Raw genomic sequence first — 15,731 nt, 5'->3', positions numbered from 1 at the left:
GTGGCATTCACACACTCACGGGAGGGAGCCGGGGCGTGGGAAGGCACCAGGTGGGCAGGCTGGCGGCTCGGTGCAGACTTCAGTTTGCTTCACGGAGACACTTACGCACGTAGACTTGTAGACTGTTCGTTAGGATTCTTTTTGTAAGTGTCCATAGTCCAGCACAAATCCAGTTCAGTCTGACTTGATGAAAAACGAGTGTGTTGGCTCAGGAAGTGAACTGGCCCAGCCACTGACCCCCGAGCGCCCACTGGGGTGGGGTAGTCGCATGTGAGCCAGATGGACAGAGAGGGGTGAACACACCCCATCATCGGCCTCCAGGAACTGACCCTGAGAACTGCATGGGCAGTGTTGGCCTTCTAGACTGTTAATGACCAGAACCCCGTCGATGGGAACAGCAGCAGCCTGCTGTGGCGAGGAGAACGAGTGAGCTCTGTTGGGGCTGGACTCAGTCCCAGGTGTTCCGTTAAGGCCTCTGTAAAAGAGGTGACGTTTCTATCCTAAGAATTATGGTACCCCAGGGGCTGCCTCTCCAGGGGACAGAAACTGTCTGTAGCTAGTGTGGTCGGTGTAGACTAAGTGAGTTATATATTCGTAGTAGCTCAAGGGCAGAGATGCCTGGGGGTGAGAGTCCCCTGGGCACTGATGCACCAGGACTCACAGGAGGTCCCCTCCTGCCCTCCCTCCTCACCTGTAAAGGTGACCACGGACAGGTGAGTGGGAGAACCAAAGCTCAGTGGGAATGTGGTCTGATTCTTTTTCTTTTTTGCCTTTTCATTTTACTTACGCCAGCCTAAAGGACTTTTATGATATCTATGAAGTTGCTGCCTTGAAGTGGAAGGTGAGTGCTCTTGTGAGACTGGAGGTGGCCTGGGGTCCCTGGGGTCTTGCTCTCTCCCTGCTAGGGCAGCTCAGCTCTATATACAGGTGGCCCCTGGCCCCCAAATCTGCCCTTACATTTGTGGGATATAGTATCAACGGTTAGTAGCATGGAATCGCAGACCGCATGGGTCACTGTGTGTCATCAGGCAAGTTACCCAACCTTTCCAAGGCTTGTCTCACCTGTGAAACAAGAGAAGGACAATCCCTACCTGCAGGGTATATATCCTGTTTTCAGGATTATATAAAAGTGATGCACATGCGTGGCACGTTGTGATGCTCAGCAGGCACTGGCTGTCTGTGTTGTCATTTAGATCCCTGAATGCTAGTAGTGTTCCCCAGTTCGGTGGGTCGAGCAGGACAGGAACGCCAGCCTCCTGGCCCCAGGGCTGGATTCTGGTCGCTGGCCCTGACCCCTCTCCCTGTGGCCCTGTTGCCTTGCCAGGCAAAGAGAAACAGAGAGCACTGGTTCGATGAGCTTCCCAGGACGGCCTTCCTCATCTTCAAAGGTAAGGGTGGCTTGAGGACGATGTCTTGGCAGCTGGGGTTTGCGGAGACCACAGATGAGCATTTGAGGGTGTGTGTGTGAGAGTGTATCTGAATGTCTGTGTGTGACAACAGTGTGATCTCCCCAGCAGGGATGTAAGTGGCAGGAAGCCGACCGAGACAGAAATTGGTAACATAACCAAGCCAAGACAGTTTGTGGATTTTTCTTTCCTCGTACAAAAGCAAAGATATTCATTGAAGAAAATTTAGAAAGTCAGATAATTGAAGACAATGAAAGTTTACCACCCAGAGATAACCACTGTTAATTCTCTGATGTGTTTCCCTGTTGGTCATTTTTCTGTGCGTTTTTGAAACAACACAATCACACTACATATTCTGTAACCTGCCTTTTCATCCAGTGACATATTTTTCCCCTCCCACTGTGGCAGGATATGTAGCTAGATGGCGTGGCCCCTTGCATGGTGCTCGTATAGTATAAGATTTGAAAGTTTTAATTGAGTGCTCATATATTTACCGTACAGTTGCTCCTTAGTTTAATGCCAGTTTTGAAGTTCCACGTGGGAGTCTGGTCAGCTCACAGGGAATCTCTTATGCAAATAGCCAGAAGCCTGGAGCTGGGCCATTGGGAACAAGAGTGAAGATGGTGTATTTTATTCTGTGATTTCTCCCACCACTAGGCCTTTGGGCACAGCTGTTATCTCATATTCTTTAGAGAGTTTTTATTCCACTGGGATGGTAGTTACTCAAGTGGATGAATACACAGTCCCAGGTCGAGGTGAACAGCAACTTAAGCTTCAGCTAAGCTCTGTCCTGCTCTATCTTGGCTCAGGGTTGCTGTTGTCAGTGCAGTCTGGTCTCGGGGTCTGAGCAGAAGTGTGGGTGTCAACCTTAGAGCAGACCCCTCCTTTTTTCACCCCTGGACATAAACACCCTGGTTGCTTCATGCATGAAGAATGTGGTAGGGGAATGCATACGAAAATTTCCATTGTAACATGTCTTTTCTTCAAACAGGCATTAATATCCTCGTGAAGTCCAAGGCCTTCCAATATTTCATGTGTAAGTGTGAAATGTCACAGCGGTAGGACCCTTTCCTCCTTTGCTGTTCTAGAAGGTGGGGAGGCTGAGATTAGTCCTGGGGTCATCTTTTTGACTTTTTATCATGGAGAATTCCAAGCATGCATGAGAGATCATAATGCGTATCCGTGTGCCTGTCACCCTGCTTCACCAGTTACCATCTCGTGGCCGGGCTGTCATTCATCTGACCCCCCCACCCCCACCTCTAGCTCATCATCCCGTCTCTGCACCTGGATCTTCTAGAAACAAATTCCAGAACCACAGAGTTGACATGTGTCTTAAGTTTGCCTTAATGTATAGGTTCCTCTTCCATCCCTTTTCTCCTTCTTGCAACATTTGCAAGAGGGAGATAGAGAACATTTACAAGAGGGAGATAAACAACAAGATTGTTTATCCTTTAGTCGTGGTTTTGCGTGTTCCTCTGTTGCTTATTTCTCGTACTTTGGTAGTTGCATCCAGAGCTGTGTTGTCCGGTTGTGGTAGCCAGCAGCCACGTGTGGCTGTTTACATTTAAGTTAATTAGAATTACAAATTCAGTTGACCAATCACACTGCAAGTGCTCAATGGCCACAAACACTAATGACTACCGACTGGACCATGCAGATAAGAAACTTTTATTGTTACAGAACATTCTCCTGGACAGAACTAACCTAGAGGCCTGATCAGATTCAGTCTTTCCAAGGAACTGTAGCTCCTTTTAGTGGGAAATGGTATTAGAGACCACAGTCGGAGGTGCTGGAGTGTTCGTTGCTTGGGGTTGGTTATTGTTTCTAGGCCTTTCCGTGGACAGAGCTAGGATTTTGTTTTTTTAAAAGTAAACTATATCTGTTCATAATGCAGGTGAAAAAAATAAGAAAATAAGTAAAAATAATAACGCAAAACTAAAAATGAAAAAAAGTAAAAAAAAAAAAAAATGTAAACTATATTGTGACTTCATGCTGATACTTCACGTTCAGGACCACAGGATTTTTTACCCGACTTCATTAATCTTACAGCTCTAGATGCCCCATATTAAAATCCAGGTTCCCAACAAGAGTAACACAACTATTCATTTGCTTTGTCCCACAGTCCCAGAATAACAATCTCGACACAGTCCCAGCGATATAACTGCTAGAAACATCACCGCAGGGGCTGCACATTCAGATTACTATTTTTAGATCACCCGGCATAGTTCTTCTCCGTGTGGGTATGTCACCAACGGATACACATTTGGGCTTCTTTATTTCAGGTTATTGTTTATTTTTAGGGACTGCTTTATACATTTAATTTTGTTTTATAATTATGTAAAATATTTATGGTTCTGAGTCAGATCTGCAAAACAAACTACATTCAAGGAAGCTTAGTTTATCTCTCTGTCACTTCCTCTGGAGGGCAACTTTTATTATGGTTTATCCTTCCATTTTTAAAAAACTATAAGTAGATGCATATACATTAGTATCTCCTGTCTTAAATAAACAATAGCATACTTCATGCACTTTTTCCCTCGCCTTGCTTTTTTTCAGTTAACAATATGTCCTGGAGATCAGAGGTCATGTCATAGTATTATACAGAGATAGACCTCATTTTTTTTTTTTTTTTTTATGGCTGAATGTGTGACATTTTGGGTGGAGAAGGGAGCTGCCACCCCAGTCTCCAACCTGTAAAAAAATAAAGAGAAAAGAGAGCAAGCCAGCCATTTTATGAATATGTCATAGTGTATTCAACCAGTACCCCACTGGTCATCATTTAGGTTGTTTCCAGTGTTTTGCTGTCACAAATAGTGCAACAGTGAACAGCTTTCAGTATACGCCTTTTTGTATTTTTGTCAGTGCATCGTTGGGATGGGTCCCTAGAAGTGAGATTGCTAGGTGAAAGGCTAAATGCATGAGCAATCTTACTACATAGTTCACGCAGTCATTTAATTTTATTTATTGATTGACTGTAGAGATGGGGTCTTGCTATGTTGTCCAGGCTGGTCTCAGACTCCTAGCCTCAAGCAGTCCTGCCTCAGCCTCCCAAAGTGCTGGCATTACAGGCGTGAGCCACTGTGTCCAGCTATGCAGTTATTTTAAAATTAGATGTCTCAAAGGGAAAACAAATGTTTTCAATACTCAAACCCCTGCGTATCCATCTTTTACACTGACTTGGAATAATCTCTACATCTTAACTGGTGTCCCTACAGTGACATAGAGTGTGTTTTTAGAAACATGTAGCTGTTTCGAAGTGAAACCGCTGGTGAGTTAGCTCCTCTGGGAAGAGCACCATGCAGAAGGACGTTCCCCATCAAATGGGTGTGTGGAGCAGCCCTGTTCTCCCCCTTCCCAGAGCTTCCCGGAAGTTAACCAGGGACTGCAGCTGTGACCTGTAGATTTCCAAGCCCGCCTGTCCTTTCTCTGTCTTTCATGGGCCTGTCTATTTCAGACTTGGTGGTGGCCGTCAACGGTATCTGGATCCTCGTGGAGACGTTTATGCTGAAAGGTGAGCCCCAGCTCGGGGACTGGCCACCTGGGCAGCACACCTGGCTTGCCCTTGACCTGCTACTGCTGTGTCTTACAGGTGGGAACTTCTTCTCCAAACACGTGCCCTGGAGTTACCTCGTCTTTCTTACTAGTAAGTGTCTGACGCGGCTTTGCCGAACTGCTTGTCTCAAACCCTGTCTAGGGGAACTTCCGTTTGGTCTAGAATCTCGTGGCGCTTCTCTAAAACAGGGAGCCGTAAAGAGATGGGGCAGAAATTTAGTCTGATTCCAACTCGCCCTTGTTTAAAACTCTTTCATGGTTCTCCACTGCTCTCGGGATCGTGTCCAGATCCCCCCGGTGTGACCCGCACCACCTGCTGGGCGAGGCCCCCAGCCCACCCGTCCCGCCTCGTCTGTCAGCACTGCCGCCTCGTGCCCCCCTCCAGCCCTCCTGATCAGCGACCCTCTCCCCGCTGCGCTGACCTCCTGCCCCTGGGCCCGTGCGTGGCTCATGTCATCTGCCTGGTGCTTTTGTCCCCGTGCCCATCTCTGCCTGACTTTCCTCATCATCTCGTCATGTCTGAACACCCTGGACACTGTGTTGTCGTTCCCGGTTCACTTGTCCTTCCTCCCGTGGAGACGATGAGCTCTGTGCACGCAGGGCCACCCTGTTCACCGCTGCACGCCCAGCACCCAGCGCAGCCCCTGGCGCTTGGGTGGGTGGATGGCTGTGCCCTGCCCGGGGAGGGGGAGGGAGGATTTCTCTGCTTAAGCAAGTTGCCCAGCCGGCCGCCATCTGGACCAGGCCCTGTCCTGGAGAGCGTGTGGTGTCCTGCGTGAGGCTTGGGTGGGGCGCAGCCCGGAGGGCACGTGGCCCGCGGGGAGGCTGCAGACCGCAGGGCAGCCTCAGAGGAGCCAGGCCGGGTCGGGGAGGATGTGACCATGGCCTCCTTCTCTCCGCAGTCTACGGCGTGGAGCTGTTCCTGAAAGTCGCGGGCTTGGGCCCCGTGGAGTACCTGTCCTCCGGATGGAACCTGTGAGTGGAGGGTGTTTCTGACCCGTGGCTGGGACTCCGGTGGTGGCCACGCATCCCCTCCCTGCGCGTCCCCAACACCCAGCCGCTTCTGCAGCTGCGGAGGGAAGGTCTGAGGACAGGCCGAGCTCGGGAGGTCACTCGCCTGCCCGGTTAGAGTTAACTGACCCGTGAGATCAGGCTGCGCTCATGAGATCTGGGGTCGTGAGAGTGACATAAGTTAATAGACAGAGGAGTCTGGAGGGACAGTACCTGTGTGCCCTGCGACTTGGAGCAGGTAGCTGTTCTGCTGGGGGAAGCTCATGGGAAGGTCCTGCCCTCTTCCTTCAGAAAGTTCCAGGGTCGGGCTGGTCCCCACTGTGTGTCCAGGTATTTGCTGAGCTGAGCTGAGGCCTGTCTTTGGGGCTGCAGAGGCCGGGGCTTGTGTCCTCTCTGTCGTTAGACTAGCACGGGACCCTCGGGAGGGGGATCCTGGCTATTGAGAGCGCTGAGATCTGACCCGAGACCCCCAGTGACTGGGCCTGGTCAACTCATGCTCAGGACCCCAGGGCGGCAGGGAGTTGCTGCCCGAGGCCAGCCGGCTGTCGCTGGTTTTGCTGTGGCTGCTGTCTGGGCTCCTCGGAACGGGGACCGAGGGCCGCTGAGTGGACCTTGGCCGCTCCTGCCCCCCAGGTTCGACTTCTCCGTCACGGTGTTCGCCTTCCTGGGACTGCTGGCTCTGGCCCTCAACATGGAGCCCTTCTATTTCATAGTGGTTCTGCGTCCCCTGCAGCTGCTAAGGTGACAGGGCAGGCTGGGGCCGGGAGAGGGGGGCAGAGGGAGGACGGGAAGGCCCTGGGACTGGTCTGAGAAGGGACCTGGAAGGAGCCAGAAGATGGACAGCTGGTGTCACAGGCATGGCGCCCCTGCAGAAGCACCATGGGGGTCACTGTCCTCACCCGGGAGGGCGTGCGGGCTGCCCGCGCCTCCTCCCCTCCCCGGCACCGGGCGCCTCGCGTGAACTCTGCCCAGCTGGCATCGCTGCGGCCACACAAGCCCCTGGGCTCAGTCTCTTGTCATGAAAAACCCTCAGGCAGGTCCCACTGATTTCCCAGGGACACTGTAGGAAATCCTGGTTGGGCCCTGTTACGTTGACGTGTCTCTTCCCATGGAAGGGTCCCAGGGCTGTGTCCCCAGAGCCTGCGTTTTCCTCTTGACTCCAGCGGCAGTCCCACCGCACTCACGGCCCATCCTCGCCCTCCTGGGGGAACAGGAAGGGAGGGCACAGGGTGGCCTGGGGCACCCCATGTATACGCCTCCCCCTCCCACCGCCACCCTTTCTGACTGGTCAGCGCTGCTCCCTGCTGCTTGGCGGGCGTGGGCTTCTCTTCCCTCTCGCCCAGGAGCCAGGCCGGGCTCTCTGCCTCCTGCTTCGTGTGCAAACTGCGGTGGGTGGTCGCTGCCCCCTCACCCACATGAGATATCGTGGGAGACAGGTGGTTCCGTGCTTCTTCCTGGAAGGGTCCTGTCCAACCCCGGTGTCCTGGGGCTGCCCCGGTCCCTTACCAGGTGCACGAGTCACCTGAGCCAAGTAGACTCTCAGGTGGGGGAGAGGCCCCATGGCAGGCAGGCTCCAGCACATTCCACCAGCAGGGGGCTGAGGCCACGCCCCTGCTTCTGTACGTGACCCGGTGTTCTTCCGTCGCTCAGGCTGTTTAAATTGAAAAAGCGCTACCGCAACGTGCTGGACACCATGTTCGAGCTGCTGCCACGGATGGCCAGGTACTGCCCCCCTCCCACCCGGCAGGCGCAGGCGACCCGAGGCTGTGCCCGCAGGGGTGGGGAGCCGAGTGGTAGTCGGGGGAAGGAGTCCCAAGAAGGATTGGAGTCAGGGCCTGGTGGGCCTTCAGGGGGCCTGAGATTTTGACACCGCAGGTCTCCCCGGCGCCATTTTCCTCCACTGACCCGTCTGAAATACTTAGTAGGGAGGGCAGGGAGCTGTCAACTCACTTACTGCCTGTGTCTACGTTCACAGGTAAGGGGTCACCTGTGAGTCTGCCTTCACAGGTAAGGGGCGAATCTCTGGCAAAGGGGCATCTGTCAATAGAGTCCTGAACTGAGCCGCACCACGAGGCCCCTTCCCCGCAGGCACTTCCCGGTCGGTGACCCCGGCTAGGGGCATGCCTCCGTGTCAGCTCAGTGGGTCCGAGGAGGCCGGGGCTGCAGAGGAGCCGTCTCCCCGGCTGGCCCCACGTCACCCTGTCCTTTCTGACCCTCCCAGCCTGGGCCTCACCCTGCTCATCTTTTACTACTCCTTCGCCATCGCGGGCATGGAATTCTTCTGCGGGATCCTCTACCCCAACTGCTGCAAGTGAGTAGGCAGCGGGGCGCCCTGCATTTCTAGGGGGACCAGGTGCAGGGCGGGCCCTCTCTCAGCCTCGGGGTCCTCGGGGTCACGCCCCTCCAGGCACCTGCCTTGCTTTGCTTTTCAGGGCGCAGTTGAGCGCAGGGAGCTACATGAGGGGCCCGGACTCCGGGTTGTCTCTGGAGTGAGGGTCTGAGCCAGTCTCCTGTCTCTAGGAGCCACGCCCCAGGGGGCCTCCCTCAGCACCCCCTTTGTGTTGAGGGACGGAGGCCGCCCCAGAACCAGCAGCCTGGGACCTGTGCTTCCTCTCCTTCCCCTCTGGGAGTAGCTGGGGACCTGGGCCAAGACCAGTCTCCTAGGGACAGCCGTTAGGATAAGACAGACACATGGCAGGAAGGCCAGTGGGCTCAGAGACAGATCTGGGAGCAAAACCTCCCAGGGCCTGTCCCCTCTCCCCTCCCCCTTTCTCCTAAGCACCCACGGTAGATCGATGCACTCTGCCATGCGTTCTCGATCACGGTCTTCTCTTTACCATTTTTGTGGCCTCAAGCATCAACCAACAGCTTTACAAAGACATTGGTGGCCAGTCTGAGTGTCAGGCTGAGCCTGGAACCAGCAGCCCACAGCAGGGGCTCCCAGACTCTAGAGTTAGCCAGAATCCCCAGGGAGCTGCTTACAGCGCAAGCCCCGGCTCCACCGAGCCTCTGAGGCGGTGGTCTGGCCCGGGACTCCACCTGCTGAACGGGCTCCCTGCTGGCCCCGCACTAGACTCAGAAACACTGGCGGGGAGGGAGGTGGCAGATGAGATCTCGAGACAGACACAGCCTATTCAAATGTGGGGTATACTCAGGCAAAGTATTGGGGGGCCCGATGAGGAATTCTCCGTTCCCTGGGGCTGCTGTGCAGCTCCCAGCCTCAAGAGCAAATCCTGGACTGGGCACACGTGGGGAGGCTCTGGCCTCTCCTCCCTGCCCAGCGGGGAGCGGCGAGAGAGAACTGCCAGGGGAAGGCAGGTGGGGGAGCCTGGGGTTCCCCGGAGCCTAGCAGTGAGGGCAGAGGAGCCTGGCAGAGACCAGGCTGGGGCAGGGCAGAAAGATCCCTGGCCGGACCTCACTTTGCTTCGGGTTTTTGTCCTCTGTGGGGGTGGCCGATTGTCTCGTGACCCTCCCTTCTGCCTCCCTTGTCTTCCCGGCCAGCACTAGCACAGTGGCAGACGCCTACCGCTGGCTCAATCACACCGTGGGCAATAGGACCGTCGTGGAGGAAGGCTACTACTATCTCAATAATTTTGACAACATTTTGAACAGCTTTGGTGAGTAGAGAAATCACAGGGGGACGTTCCCTGGGCACGCTGCCTTTGTCATCACAGGTCCCAGAGGGGGTATAGCAAAACTGTCTGAGCCTCTCCCTCCCGAGCTGTCGGCCACACTTCCTGCAGTCCTCCCTGGCCCAGGTGGAGCGTGTGGGTCCCATCTGCCCACCGTAGGGGCAGAGTCCAGGCCAGATTCCCAGGGCCTACGCAGCCACCGGGTTTTACTCTCTTTGTCCTGATGCTTTTTCAGTGTCAGGGAGGAGAAGACCTTCGTGCCTTGGCTGGAAGGGGTACAGTCCGGTGCAAGGGCACCGCCCACCTTTTGGTGGTGCCATTCGCAGGGTGGGACCCGGCCATACCAGGGCTGCCACAGTGCCCTGCGCAGCCCCTGCTGGTTCCAGGGAGAGGCCTGGGGTGGGGGGCATGGCGGGCAGTGGCCTCTGCAGAGGAAGGGGGAGCCCCAGTGAGACCCCCACGCTGGCCCTGGTCTAGCACAGGCTGTGAGGCTGAGGACATGCCCCCTTGGGGACAGGCCAAGGTGGCAGAACTCCATGTGGAGCAGGCACTCAGGGAGGGCCTTGGCTGACCTCCTGGAGCTCGCAGCCCAAGCCGACCTGTGGTGCCGCCATGGTTTTTGTGCGTGATACCCAAGGACGGCTGCCAGGATAGGTGGGGACAGGCTGCCAGGATAGGTGGGGACAGGCTGCTTGAAATTGACCTGGAAGCAGCAGGCTGATCCAGACACTTCTCTTTCTTCCTTCCCTTTGGCAGTGACCTTGTTCGAGCTCACTGTTGTCAACAACTGGTACATCATCATGGTAAGATCTCAGCCAGCTCCTGGGAGTATTTTCCCACCACCCTCTGAGGCCGGCTCTGGGTCCCCCTCACCCAGCGTGGGGTGCGTGGCCCTTCCCGCGGCCTGAGGGCTTGGGGTCTCGGGTCTCGCTGGGTTGGTATCCTGCGGGGAGGCCATAGTATGGGCTGGACCCCAGAAGCCACCTCCCGGCATCTGCAGGAACTGGCTTGCCCCACCGTGTCCCTGCCCGTCCCCCAGCAGCCAGGAGATGCCACAGCCTCTGGCTCTCTGTTCTGTCTCCCACCACTGCAGAGATGATTTTTCAATTAAGAAATAATGTGGCAAGCATTGTTGGGGGATTTTTTGCTGTTGGCTGTTTGTTTTATTTTGAGACAGGGTCTCATTCTGTCCCCTAGGCTGGAGTGCAGTGGTGCGATCATAGCTCACTGCAGCCTGGGCTCAAGTGATCCTCCCCCCTCAGCTTCTCAAGTGGCTGGGACCACAGGCACACACCACCGCACCTGGCTAATTTTTAAATTTTTTGTAGAGACGGGATCTGGCTAGATTGCCCAGGCTGGTCTTAAACTCCTGGCTTCAAGTGATCCTCCTACCTCAGCCTCCAAAGTGCTGGGATTACAGGCATGAACCACTGCGCCCAAGCAGGCATTTTTGATTTCTCATCCCCCAATCACTTAAACTCTCCCGAGTCCTGTCACTACTCGGGACAAAGACTGTCTGTGCTGGTCCTGAACCTGCCGCCCAGGACAGCATCCCAGGCACGCACAGCAGAGAGGAGTTGTTAGACCGGGGCGGAGGGGTCCCTCTCCTCTGCCTCTCGCCGCCAGACACAAATCAGATCTGTAAAGAGCCGGTGACACCTGGCTCTGGGCCAGGGGCCGTGGAGCGGCCCAAGTGGACAGTGGCTGGCCCTGCCCGGGCGCTTGCTCACTGGCTGCTCCCCTTGGTCTCCAGGAAGGTGTCACCTCGCAGACCTCCCACTGGAGCCGCCTCTACTTCATGACCTTTTACATCGTGACAATGGTAGGTCGCCGGCTGCGGATCGCTCCTCCTCCCCCGTCTTCCCAGGCATCGGCTGCGCCTGCTCCTCGGGCTCAGCCTCGGGGAGGGGGGCACGGGCTCTGTTGGGTGTGGGCCCCGCGCAGACAGGAGACACCCACACACCCCTCCCCCGTCCCTGGCCAGGTGGTGATGACCATCATCGTCGCCTTCATCCTCGAGGCCTTTGTCTTCCGCATGAACTACAGCCGCAAGAACCAGGACTCGGAAGGTCTGCGCGGGGAGCGGCACCGTGGGCGTTTGCAGCCTGCGCCCGTCGGGCCCTGTCTGTCTGTCTGTGTGTCTGTCTGCCAGCTCTGTGGCTGGCCTGGGGTCCGGCAGTTCCGCCGTCTGGTTGTCCGGCTTATCTGTCTGGCTTGTCTTTCTAGATCTCTTATTTGCACTGACTTTCAAACACTTAATGTCAGAAAAATGCTCATGATCTAATTTTAAAATAAAAACAATATATCGCATAGTTGAAGAAAAACACAAATCGTAGAGAAAGGCAGCCCTGTGTCCTACCTGTTCCCACCTCCCCTCCCAGGACTTTGCACCCTTAGTTCTTTCTCCTTTTAGTTCTCTCCGCATTTCCCAATCATAGGTTCATGCTGTGGTTCTTGAATTTTTTTTTTTTTGTTTTGTTTTGTTTTTTGAGATGGGGTCTCACTGTGTCACCTAGGCTGGAGTGCAGTGCCACAGTCGTAGTTCATTGTAACCTCGAACTCCTGGGCTCAAGCGATCCTCTTGCCTCAGCCTCCCGAGTAGCTGGGACTACAGGCGTGCACCACCACACCTGGTTAATTTTCTTTATTTTTTGTAGAGATGGGGTCTTGCTATGTTGCCCAGGCTGATCTCGAACTCCTGGCCTCAAGCGATCCTCCTGCCTCAGCCTCCCAAAGTGCTGAGACGACAGGCATGGGCCGCTGCGCCCAGCCTGATCATAATTTAAATGGCATAAATATTGTTTGCTGCAGAGGCAAATAGTGTTCCTTCTGCACCTCAGCCGTGCTGGCTTTAATAATTGCCTCACTCTTCCCAGCTCACACAGCTTTCTGCACAGGGATCCTGCTCTCCAAATTCCCCATCAGAACTGCCCATGCCTGTTAATACTTCTTCCCAAATCTCTGTCGTGTCAGGCAATACAGGCATTTTCTTTGTGCTTGGAGATTCCCTCCTGAAACCCTGTGTCCCCTGAACGCTGCTGGCTAGACCATCTGCAGGATGCTCCTGACATCCACAGCAGAGGAGGGACAAGCAGGGAGTTCCAGATGGCCAAGGTGGAGGGAGGGCAGGGCGTGCAGACAGGAGTTGGTTAGAGAGGGAACCTCAGGACCCCTGCAGAGGGGCAGCAGGGGGTGGTCACCCAAGACCAGGCCAGGTTGGAGGCTCCAAGGCCCGGGCTCCTTCCCACCCCCACCCTCCCTTCCTGCAGTTGACGGTGGCATCACCCTTGAGAAGGAAATCTCCAAAGAAGAGCTGGTGGCTGTCCTGGAGCTCTACCGGGAGGCACGGGGGGCCTCCTCCGATGTCACCCGGCTGCTAGAGACCCTCTCCCAGATGGAGAAATACCAGGTGAGGAGCCACGGGCTTCCGGGGATAGAGGGGGTGGGTTTGAGCATGGCGTAATCCCTCCCCTCAAATGCCGGTGACACTCTGGGTGACACTGTTACAAAAGCCAGAGGAGGAGTGGGAGAGGCTGGCCGTGTCGCGGCACCAAGGCTGTGGCGCCGGGGCGCCACCATAGCTCAGTGCAGCCTCTGACTCCCGGGCCCTGCGCCTCTGCTTTTCTTAGCAAAATTCCATGGTGTTTCTGGGACGGCGATCAAGGACCAAAAGCGACCTGAGCCTGAAGATGTACCAGGAGGAGATACAGGTAGGCACTGCCGACCTCGCAGCTGCATCCTCAAAAAATTTTTAAAAATTAGCCAGGCATGGTGGCTCGCACCTGTAATCCCAGCCACTCGGGAGGCTGAGGCAGGCGGATCGCTTGAGCCCAGGAGTTTGAGGCTACAGTGAGCTAGGATTGCGCCCCTGCCCTCCAGCCTGGGTGACAGAACGAGACAGAGCTCTTCCGTGCTGTAGAGCTCTTCTGTGCAGGAACACGATGGTAGCATTTCACTACAACGTATTGAACTAACGTGTGTGTGCACATACTCATATATATGCACGTATCTATACAGAGGAAGAAAGAAGACAGACACATGGGACTTGGTGTGCGACCACCTTGCCCTGTCTCAAAAAAACAGAGAAGTATGGAGAAATGTGGGGTGCACTTTTTAATTCCTTAATCGCCTGAATACCCCAGTCCCTGAAAGCATCAGGTGCTATAACCAGAGTGGCCTTAGGCAGATAAGCTGTGTAACCTTTTCCAAAATGCCTCCACAGCCCTATTGGAGGGCACAAAAGCCACCTGGGAGTTGGCAGAGGCACTCAGCTTCATACAACTTCTGAGCCTCGTTTTTCTTGGGTGTAAAACAGGGACAAAATTCCTGCCGAGGTCAGAAGGGGTGACGTAGGGGCCTCCCTCAGTGAATGACAAAAGGTTATGTTCAAAAAGGACGAGGATTGCCAGGATTGCCGCTGCCTGGGCCTCGTTTAAAGAGCCGATGTGTGCCAAGCACGCTCTCCGCGAAGCTGCACCAGTCTGTAAACAGCAGGGGAGGGTTTCATGGTGATTTCTGCTGATGGGGCCATATTTGGAATTCCCGGCGTGCCCAGGCGGGGGTTCGGTCCCTCCCAGTTGGGTGGGGCCGGCAGCGGGGTGACCTGTGAGGCCAGGGGGGCGCTGGCTTGGCCCTCAGCCCCCGTCTGCTCTGCCCCAGGAGTGGTACGAGGAGCACGCCAGGGAGCAGGAGGAGCAGCAGCGGCTGAGCGGCAGCGGCGCCACCCCCACCGCCCAGCAGCCCCCGGGCAGCCGCCAGCGCTCGCAGACGGTCACCTAGCCCGGCGCCCGGAAGCCATCTCGTCTATGCAATAACACAATAGTATTATTTTACTACGATGTATCGAACTACTGTGTGTGGATATGCACACTCCTATATATGCACATATTCATGTAGAGGAAGAAAGAAGACAAGATGGGGCTTGGTTTGCAACCACCTTGCCCCGTTCTCCTTAACTCCAGAAGCCAGTTTGGTGTGAGGGGTCAGGTCACTAGGTCTGAGTTCTTCCTAACAAGGAAAGCTCTAGAAGCCCCTTTCACAAGAAAGACCACTTGAACAGAGTCTGCCGAGTTCTGCAGGGCTTGCCTTGAGCCCGGGCCAGGCCTCGCCCGGCCACGCCCAAAGCCGCCCCCACTGCTGCTCTCAGGCTCTGTCCCGCCCGACAGCTTCCCCACTAACCCCCTGTGGCCACGGCTTGGGTTTCTGAGTCTTGCTTTAGAGACAAAACCACTTAGGAAGGAAAGAGCCCAGATCCCCCAGGGGGGGATTTCGATTTTATGGTAATGTCCCAGAACGTTCCTTTGGGGGCCAGTGCCCAGGACCTAACGGAGAGCGGAATCAAGGCTGTGGTCAGAGCTCAGTTAGCCCGTACCCGGCTGCGCGAGATCGCGGCGACCCGTTTCCTCCCCTGGCTCTGTAAGCTGCTCTCTCTGTCCTTTGGTTTGACCCTTGTTGCCGAAAGTCCTACAGCCTCCTGTGGGAACCAGGTGCCGGGGAAGCAGTCAGACAGTGGCTGCCACCCAGACTGATTCCTGGATTGGGCTCTCTTGACTAAATCCCTCTTCCTTCGATTTACCTATTCGAGTCCCTGTTAACATTTTGGTTACTTAAGGACTGTGCTAAAGACAACAGCAGGTCCTTCACACGTGTGCGTTAGGTGTCGCTGTTGGGAACGGGAGCACAGCGCAGAGAGGCTGCAGGACGTTGCTGCAGCCCCGTGGCTGAACCTGGCCCGGCTCCCACGTCCCCCTGGGTGGTCACCCTCCCTGGACTCGGTTCACCCCAGGGATTTGAGTAGCAGGATTGGTCGGTGCAGAAGGAGGTTCCGATGAACGCTCAGTTAACCAAATTCCCGGCACCTCATGGAGTTTTAGATGCTGTCCCAGCGTGGTCAAGGAAGGATGGGCGCTCAAGTCTGCAGCAGGCCGTCAGGGTTGCCAGTCGTGGTGACGGGGGCGGTGGTGGCTGCAGAAGCAGGGGCAGAGCAGAAGTGGCTTTGGTTCAGCTCTCCTGAGCCGCAGGAGCAGAGGCAGCGGAGGGAGGGTGTGGAGTGGGTGGGGAAGCTGTCACTGGTGGACATTCTGGGCCAACCCCAGCTTTCCAGGGACTGCTGCTTGTGACTTCAGAAGGT

At 55.3% G+C, this 15,731-nt stretch overlaps 1 protein-coding gene across 6 annotated transcripts in view; it reads left to right on the top strand.

Moving 5' to 3' along the window:
• The window catches only part of TPCN1 (two pore segment channel 1), a 55,870-nt gene extending 41,437 nt beyond the window's left edge, over positions 1-14,433 (top strand). For all 6 annotated transcript variants that reach the window (XM_045534772.1, XM_045534771.1, XM_045534773.1 and 3 more), the window contains 16 exons: positions 793-841; positions 1,325-1,388; positions 2,398-2,442; positions 4,861-4,917; positions 4,996-5,049; positions 5,861-5,933; positions 6,603-6,710; positions 7,620-7,691; positions 8,191-8,280; positions 9,471-9,586; positions 10,358-10,404; positions 11,355-11,423; positions 11,586-11,670; positions 12,871-13,010; positions 13,231-13,311; positions 14,261-14,433. In XM_045534772.1, the coding sequence (XP_045390728.1) occupies positions 793-841; positions 1,325-1,388; positions 2,398-2,442; positions 4,861-4,917; positions 4,996-5,049; positions 5,861-5,933; positions 6,603-6,710; positions 7,620-7,691; positions 8,191-8,280; positions 9,471-9,586; positions 10,358-10,404; positions 11,355-11,423; positions 11,586-11,670; positions 12,871-13,010; positions 13,231-13,311; positions 14,261-14,380 (1,270 nt within the window). In that variant the 3' untranslated portion in view covers positions 14,381-14,433. The remainder of the gene's footprint in view (positions 1-792; positions 842-1,324; positions 1,389-2,397; positions 2,443-4,860; positions 4,918-4,995; positions 5,050-5,860; positions 5,934-6,602; positions 6,711-7,619; positions 7,692-8,190; positions 8,281-9,470; positions 9,587-10,357; positions 10,405-11,354; positions 11,424-11,585; positions 11,671-12,870; positions 13,011-13,230; positions 13,312-14,260) is intronic.
• Positions 14,434-15,731: the final 1,298 nt, after the last annotated feature.

The sequence above is a fragment of the Lemur catta genome, chromosome 21 (genome assembly GCF_020740605.2).
Source record: "Lemur catta isolate mLemCat1 chromosome 21, mLemCat1.pri, whole genome shotgun sequence".
NCBI classification, from domain to species: domain Eukaryota; kingdom Metazoa; phylum Chordata; class Mammalia; order Primates; family Lemuridae; genus Lemur; species Lemur catta.
The sequence above is the reverse complement of the archived record's forward strand: the minus strand, read 5'-3'. Positions and strand labels throughout refer to the sequence as shown.